This window comes from Orycteropus afer, unplaced genomic scaffold (genome assembly GCF_000298275.1).
Source record: "Orycteropus afer afer isolate SDZICR_OR568_19922 unplaced genomic scaffold, OryAfe1.0 scaffold00067, whole genome shotgun sequence".
Classification (NCBI taxonomy): domain Eukaryota; kingdom Metazoa; phylum Chordata; class Mammalia; order Tubulidentata; family Orycteropodidae; genus Orycteropus; species Orycteropus afer.
The window spans coordinates 9,893,076-9,901,799 of NW_006921654.1; the positions used below are offsets into that span (position 1 = coordinate 9,893,076).

The 8,724-nt window shown below is 38.5% G+C and overlaps 1 protein-coding gene across 1 annotated transcript in view; it reads left to right on the forward strand.

Moving 5' to 3' along the window:
• Positions 1–5,667: 5,667 nt before the first annotated feature.
• Positions 5,668–8,724, forward strand: part of HYDIN (HYDIN axonemal central pair apparatus protein) — a 333,125-nt gene continuing 330,068 nt past the window's right edge. The window contains exons 1-2 of the mRNA XM_042780857.1: positions 5,668–5,784; positions 8,067–8,192. Of these exons, the coding sequence (XP_042636791.1) occupies positions 5,677–5,784; positions 8,067–8,192 (234 nt within the window). The 5' untranslated portion in view covers positions 5,668–5,676. The remainder of the gene's footprint in view (positions 5,785–8,066; positions 8,193–8,724) is intronic.

Sequence of the window (8,724 nt, forward strand, 5' to 3'; positions counted from 1 at the left end):
AAAAAAAAAAAAAAAAAAAATCCATTGCAGACTTTTTTTCCCTGATACTCAAATTGCCATGTTTTGGTGAATGGGGAACTCCTTCAAGCTGTTCTGGGTCTTCAAGGCACAATGCCAGTAGCCTTTAATAACTTTTTCAGGAAATTTTCCAGGTTCATTTATATATATTCTGCCCCAGACCTCAAATTACTCATTTGTCCTAGGAGTTGTGGTTCCTTTCAGGAGTGAATGGTGGTTGGAGACCATATTTTAGGTGCTTTGACTGGCATTGCTACTTGGCTTTCATTGCTTCTGGACTCCTTTAGTAGGTGTAGCTCTTAGGTGGAGCTAGGGTAGGGTCATGTTAAAAAAAAAAAAGAGAGAAAGAAAGAAAAATAATCATGAGGTTACATGATTGTAGAAGAACTATTTTTTAAAAAATTATTTATTTCGTTGTTGAGAATATACTCTGCAAAACCAACTCACCAGTTTCTGCGTGTACAATTCAGTGACATTCAAGTTGTGCAATCATTCTCACCCCACTCTGTGTGGTCCCTCTTCCATTAGCATAAATTCACTGCCCCCTAAGGTTCCCATCTCATCTTTCAATTTGCTGTTGTCAGTTTGATCCCACATAGATCTTAAAAGAACGTAATGCACATGAGATACCATCTTGCCCCAGTACTAATAGCAAAGTTCAACAAGACAGAAAACAGCAAATGCTGGCTGGGATGTGGAGAGACTGGGAATCTCATACACCACTGATGGGACTGTAAAATGATGCAACCATTGTGGAAACCAGTATGGTGATTCCTTAAAAAGCTGGAATTAGAAATACCATTTGGTCCAGCCTCCCATTACTAGATATGTATCCTAAAGAAGTAAGAGGCAGGACAAGAACAGGTACATGCACACCCATGTTCAACACAGCATTATTTACAATACATAGATGGAAACAACCTAGGTGCCCATCAACAGAAAAATGTATAAGCAAAATACACACAATGTAATACTAAGCAACACTAAAGAAAAATGTAGAATATACAAAACAGTGCATAACATGGATCAACTTGGAGGATATTATGCTGAGTGATTTTTCACATGAGTGGTATTGTTTGGTTTTAAGAAGTCTTCAGGGGATATTTTTGGTTTAAGGTTTAAAGATGATCTCAGGGCAGTAAGTTTTGGGGGTTCATCCAGCCTCCATGGCTCCAGAAAATCTAGAGTCCATGAGAATTTGAAATTCTATTCTATATTTCTCCCCTTTTGATCAGGATTCTTCAATAGACTCTTTGATCAAAATGTTCATCTATTTCTTCTGATCGCATGACAAAGGAGGCAGTTGTTCATGGAGGCAGGTAACCACAAATTCTGTATCCTCCTGTTCCCAACTCTCCTTCTTCCCCTGTTGCTCCAGGCAAATAGACACCAGTTGCTGTGCTTTGGATGGCTGCTTGCAAGCTTTTAAGACACCAGGCACTATGTATTGAACTGGGAGCCAAAACAGTGTCACTAAACACATTATTAAGCTAATTAACTGGGCTATTTCATGAAACCATAACCCTAAACCACCAAACCAAGGAACCAAATCTCATGACATGTTTGATTGTATATAAGCAGACTCAGCAGCTACTTTTTTTGGGGTCATTGTAAATAGACCTGTCACACAACTTTTGTCAATTCAGAACTACTTTAGTTATACTTTTCAAAATTCTGAAATGCTTAGTTCCTAACATTATTGCTATAACTGCTTGTTTATTTCAAAATATCATTACTCATATTATAACCAACAGTAGGAAAATAGGAAAGCCTGGGAGTTTCACCCCCTGCACCAGCTGGACCTGTGACATGGTCCAGATGTGGGGCATAAGGGGAAGGGAGAGAAGTGGGCTAGAAAACTCCTGCAGTGAAACATCAGAAGTGGAGTCTCTATGTTACAGTTTCTGTTCATCTGGTAAACCTTTGTTCGTGCTTTTTTTTTTTTTTTTTTGCCTTTTGTATAACTGAGTCTTAGATGTGTCTGTTATATATAATATAAAGTTGGGTTTTTCTTTATGATCTAATTTGAAATATTTTTGTTCTAATTGAGATACCTTTTCACTTTTATTGATACACCTGATAACATTTAGTCTTGGCTTATGATACTTTAGTCTTGGCTCTGTCCTATTACTTTATGTTACAATAACTGTGTGCATTGTTTGATCTGTTTGTCTTTCTATATTTACTGTGTCTTCTTTATTTTTTCTAAAATTTATTTTGGTATTTAGGAAGGTTTATCTTTATGCTTCTAGGAGCTCTGGTAGCATAGTGGCTAAAGCACTTGACTGCTAACCAGAAGGCTGGTGGTTCAAACCCACCAGCCACTCCTCAGAAGGAAGGTTGGGCAATCCTACTTCCGTAGTGATACTGCCCCGGAAACCCAAGGAGGGGTCGCTATGAGTCGGGGCCGACTCGACGGCACATAATAACAACAACAACATCTTTATGCTTCAGTAATTTTCTTTGTATATAAACCCTTTCTAGAGCCTGTATTAGTGATATAACTAATCACCAAATCAGTTATGTAAAACATTACCAAAACTTGATGTCTTAGGACAATGAACATTTACTTTCATACAGTTTCTGTGAGTGAGGAATCTGGATGAGGATTAACTTGTGCCTTCTGCTCAGGATCTGGTCAAGTTGTTGGCCAGGGTCTTAAGGGTTACCTGAGGCTGGAAAGTCTGCTTCCAGGCTCCTTCACATGGTCACCAGCAGGCCTCAGCAACTCCATTTCCACACTCATTCATTCTCATGTCATTGCTGCTAGGCCTTGGCTCCTCACTACGTGGGCCTCTCGATAGGCTTCCCACGTGTCCTCACAGCGTGGCAGCCGGTGATCTGTGAGAGAGAGCCAGAGGGTGCCCAACATGGAGCCAGTCTTCTTAGAACCTAATATCAGAAGTGGCATCCCATCCCTTATGCTGTATTCTGGTTTTTAGAAGTCAGTACATAAGGCCACATTCAGGGGAAGGGGATTACACACACGCATGTGTGCCAGGAAGCAGGTATCACTGGCTGCCATCTGAGAGGTTTGCTACCACACTGCCCTTAATCAACCTGCATTACTCTCTGGTCTGTCAGGTCGACTCCCTCCAGTTACTTACGCAGTAGCCAGTGAACTTCTTCCGTTCTCTTTTTTCCCTTTCATTTGTCTCTTTAGCTTTGTCTGAAAATATGTTTACATTCTATTCTTTTCATGTCCTCAACTTTGTTTTAATCTTAGCTCTGCAGTGAAATACACGAAATGGTCATTGTCCTTTTTTTTAAAAAAATACATTTTGTTGTTGTTGAGTACGTACACAGCAAAACATGCACCAGTTCAAAGTTCTGCACGTACACTTCAGTGACATGATGGGATCCTTTGGGTTGGACGCCAGTTCTCACTCTCCTTTTCTGAGTTGTACCTCCCTCATTAACATAAATTCACTGCCCCCTAAGATTTCTGTCTAATCTTTCAAGTTGCTCTTATCATTTTGATACCGTATAGATAGCTCTTAAAAGAGCAGAGTGCCCAAGGCAGACATTTTTCACTAGTGAAGCTGACCTCTTCTTTGGTTTTAAAGAAGGTTTCAGTGTCCTTGTCTGTTCTTTTCCTGAAGTTTCTGGATCGTGTTTTGGTTGGATGAACCCCATCCTCTAGCAGACTTCTCAGCGCATGTTTACAACACAACCTGAGCTCTCTCGTGGTTAAAGCTCTTTCTGTAGACTTGCTAATTGAGGGGGAGCCGGGCTGCATATAAAATCCTTGACTCAAGGATTTTAAAGTTTTTGGAAAATGCTGCTCTGCTATTGTCATGCTTTGTATGTTTCTTTTTCAAAGCAACATGTGATTCTGTTGAAGTTATTTTATCTTTTTGCCTGGAGGTTCTGAGGATTTAGTAAATAAAGTCTAATAGTTGTGTTCTCTCAGAGTTGATTATTCTGATAAGTTTTCCTGGTGCACACTGGGCCATTTTAATTGTGTTTTCTTTGACTTTTGGAAAAATTTCTAGATTATGGTACAAATATTAAATCTGTTTCAGTACTTTTTTCTTCTTTATGGTGTCCAATTATAGCATTTTTTTTTTTTACTATCTTCTATTTTAACTACCTTTTCTGTGACACTTTTTCTATTTTTAAATTCTTATATTCATTTTCTGTGTCTTTTCACTGTACCTTCTTACATTTTCATTCAAATGTATTTCCCATCTGTTACGGATTGAAGTATACCCTCCAAAACATGTGTTGACTTGGCTGGGTCATGATGCTCAGTGGGTTGGAGGTCATGTAATGATGGCGTCATCCCCATCATGTGATCTGATGTGATCAGCCCTGATCCGATGTAAGGAGGTGAGGGTTACAGACCTGATTCACCGTAAAGAGAGTTCCTGTATAACCTTTTATCTTTCAAGCAGAAAGGGAGGGACCAAGAAAGAAGAGCTGGGGGTGGAGTGCATCCTTTGTATCTGGGGTGCCTGTGCTGGGAACCTTCTAGAACCCAGAGACATAAAGAAAGCTTCCCCTAGATCTGGCACTCTGAATTTGGACTTCTACCCTAAACTGTAAGACAATAAAATTGTTTGTTAAAGCCATGCACTTTTGGTATTTCTCTTACAGTAGTGCTCGATAACTAAGACACCATGGTATACCTCTTTTCCCTAAAATTTGGTCTAGTAATGCTTTCCCGTCTTGTCGGCTCTTTGATAATCAAAGAATTTTTTTATTTGTTATTTTATCAGACATAATAAACAACATGAGAGTTGTTCTGAATAACCTAGCCTGTTAGTAATGGAAATATAAATCCCTGCTTAGTCACAAATGGGCCCCTGGAGTATGCCAAGAGTCCCGCCAGAAGTCTGAAGAAGGATGTGTGAAAAAGGAGATGTCATATTCCTTTGATTTGGATATAGTGGGAGACTGGTTGGTGGCTGATTTTAAGACTCTAAACTTCAGACTTTTTCCAGAAACTTCTTTTTCCCCATATTGTGTTGCCCATTCTCTCAGCCCAGCTGTGAAGACTTTAAGTCTGGTGGTCATTCTGTTTGGAGGATTGCATGTCATGAGAGAACTGTCAAAACAAGCAGATAAAATAGCAGTATTCATTATTATTTTTATCTCATTGGAGCAGTAATGGTGGTAAAAAGTAAGAACTGCCTGTATTTCCACGTCTTTCCTGAACTTAGCCTGGAATCCCTGGGTCTGCCAAAAATGGACTCTGGGATTTGGGATAAGGCTAAATCTAGAGTAGTCAGGTGACGGAATTCTTTTATTAAAACATTTGTTCTAAGCATTTGCTGCACTTTTGAATATCACTAATTTCTAAACCTTTCAAAAAGCTTGTTGTTGTTGTTGTTATGTGCCGTTGAGTTAGACCTGACTCATAGTGACCCCTCCTTGGGTTTCCAAGGCAGTATTGCTATGGAAGTAGATTGCCCAACCTTCCTTCTGAGGAGAGGCTGGTGGGTTTGAACTGTCAGCCTTCTGGTTAGCAGTCAAGTGCCTTAGGTACTACACTACCAGAGCTTCCTCCAAAAGCTTAGAAATCAATAATTTGTGACCTATATTCAGGAATTAACTATATTTGTTCTAAAGCTTTTTTTTTTTTTTTTCTTTCCCTCACTCCTAGGTGTGCCAAGAAAATAACTAAAAATGAGAAGCAGCAGGCTTGAGAAGTCCATGGGAGATGTTCAGATGGGGTTAGTCAGAATGCTTAAAGGATTCCAAAGCAAAGTTTTGCCACCGTTGAATCCAAAGGTGGTTACAGAAGAGGAAGCAAACCGAATGGTAATGTATCAAAGAATTGCTGTGTAAAGCACTTAGTGCAGCCTCTTGAGAATGACAGTTGCTGCTCGTCATTCCCAGAATATCGAACAGAGAATTACTGACTAATTAATATAATTTAGTTAACATGCTGCAGTGCTGCAAAGCACAGGCACTGATAAAAGCCCGAGAAGTTTATGAAACTACATACGTGCTTCAAAATGGAGCTCGAATTGTTTCATTGTAAGCTGAAGAAAGATCACACAAGCAAACTATTAAGGGTTTTTGAGTATTGGCTTGAACCATATGAGACAGTCACTCGTGTAGGTCGAAAACAGTCAAATACTAGAAATTTCATAGGGTTCAGCCTAGTGATTTATCACCTGTTGACTGGCAAGAGTTATTTTTGCTTATGGGTTTCATGGAGCATGAAATTGACTCTGCGGCATCTAGGAAAATATGTATTTTATTTTTCTCTCCTTTAAAATAAAAAAAAATATATGTATTTTAATGAAGTATAATAATTAGATGAGAATGAAATTATAATCTGTTATAGAAAATATTAATGATATTTTACAGTACCAGTGACAGTATTCCTTTCATTCTAAAAACTGGTCTTATGTTGCATTCTGATTGGAAAAATAAAATCAAGCATCATTCCCTTTTGTGGTGGTGGTAGTTACATATTTAAAATAACACCTGAGTTTTTTTTGTTTGTTAAGACATAATTGTTTTTAATTTAAATTACAACACAGATGATATCTCTTAAATTTTTATTATTCTAATAAAGGTTCCAATCAAATGGCATTTGAAAACCAAGTTGAAAGCTATATTAGAAATATGTCTTCTTTTTAATGCATTCAGTCACAGAAACTAAATTTGTGGGGAAATAAACATTCTTGAAGAGCATTGGTATTCACCTAAGGCAAAATGAATCAGTAAAATTACATTTTCCTAAATGTTTTTAAAGTCTGGGTACAGACTTAAGCATTATTATCGCTAACAATGAAAATAATCCCCTTGCATATAAAGTATGCCCTGGAACAATGTAAACATTCTAGAAAAACAGTAACAAAGGAAATTATTTTTTCTGGCCAACTAATCTTGTTCCCCTTATAATATTAGGAGATGTTGAAAGCGTAATGTGTTCTTTTTTGGGTGTGTGAATGTGACTGGCTGCTGGATTGGATGCTTGGCTTGGAGCTCTTTGAAAACATGGTCTGTGCGTGCTCCTGTGATTTCTCACAAGTTCAGACTCATTCCTGAGCAATGCAGTCATACTTCCCAGGTCTTTTACACTTCGTAACATCTCTAACCTGATGTAATATGATAGCTAAACACCCAGTAGCTTTTATTAGCTGTGAAGACCATAAGTAATTTTAGGGATTTGGTGTTTTAAGCTCAGAGGCCTCTTCTGAGTGTTAATGTTAAGCTTTTCTGACATGTTCCTGTGCAATTTCTTGACTTTCACCCTCCAGGTTCTTTTGTGTGTTTCCTTCAAAATCATAAGGTCACAGCCACTAGCTGTCATTTCAAATTACTGTGCTCAGAAGTGCATGAGCATTTCTCTTGTATGCAGGTAGTCCCTGGATTACAAACGAGTTCCATGCCTAGGTCTGTCTTTAAGTTGAATTTGTACATAAGCTGGAACAGTTAGGTATGGTTTGTCTCTAACGGCAGTTAGTCAAGTGTTTGTCTTAGCATATAGTAGATATTGGGAAGTTCTGGTGGCATAGTGCCTAAGGCATATGACTGCTAATCAGAAGGCTGGTGGTTCAAACCCACCAGCCACTCCTCGGAAGGAAGGTTGGGCAATCTACTTCCGTAGTGATACCGCCTTGGAAACCCAAGGAGGGGTCACTGTGAGTTGGGTCCGACTCGATGGCAGTGAGTTTGGTTTGGTTTCTATGTGTGAAAACCATTAAAGAAACACTTGGAGATAACACTGAAACATCTATACCATAATAATACAGTAATAATAATGATAATGTTTTGGTGACATTGCAAAGTAGTGCCCATTTATTATTAGGAACCATTGTATGCACCTTGAATTTTTAATATAAGCGGCTTTACAGTATTGGTTTATAACTACAGGTTGTATGTAAGTCGTACTGTAGTAAATTGGATGTTCATAATCCAGAGACTGGCAGCAATTTAGTTATTTTAAATATTTTATGAGGGAATTTAGTGACATTCCTGAAGTTTCTTAAAAGCTGCAGACATAAGTTATTCATTACTGGCACTTACAAAAACACTTTTAGTCTAACTATTTGTGACTCTTCAGCTCTTGTTGTTTTAAATTCTAGCTGACGCCCTCTGAATTCTTGAAGGAAATGTCCCTCACCACAGAGGAGAGGCTGGCAAACACACATGTGATGTGCCGACCACAGATCATTGAACTTCTGGATATGGGGGAAACAACACATCAGAAGGTAGCTGCTTTCTGTCCTATTTGCACGTAAAGTAGGTCCTGGCACAATGTGAATTCTAGAGCAACTAAATGGCACAGTAATGCCTAATTGGGTTACATATGTACCCTCCTTTCTACCTCTGTTGATCTTGATACCTGGGATCTGGTATGGGGAAAATTATAATTAATAAGTATAAACCTCACTTAAAATACCTTTTGATTGGCCACACTTCTTTCTTAGCTACTTCTGGACACTATTTGACAGAATTATTATAGGTCAGGGGTAAGTCTAAGAGCTGCATTAGCCAAGCACAATTAAGTTATCTTCTTATCATAACAAGCAACCCTTCCTGCCTGAGCTGTCATCACTAGAAAGAAAGAATGCAGAATTGTTTATTAAAGTATTTATTTCTTGTCCATTCTGGTGTCTTTCTTATACGGATATATGGATTTAGTCTTCAAGGAATAGTTAGTTATGCATCTCACCTAAACCTCTAAAATCACTGAAACAAGAGGGAACAACGTGAATCACAACACTGGCTTTTAAAGGTTTT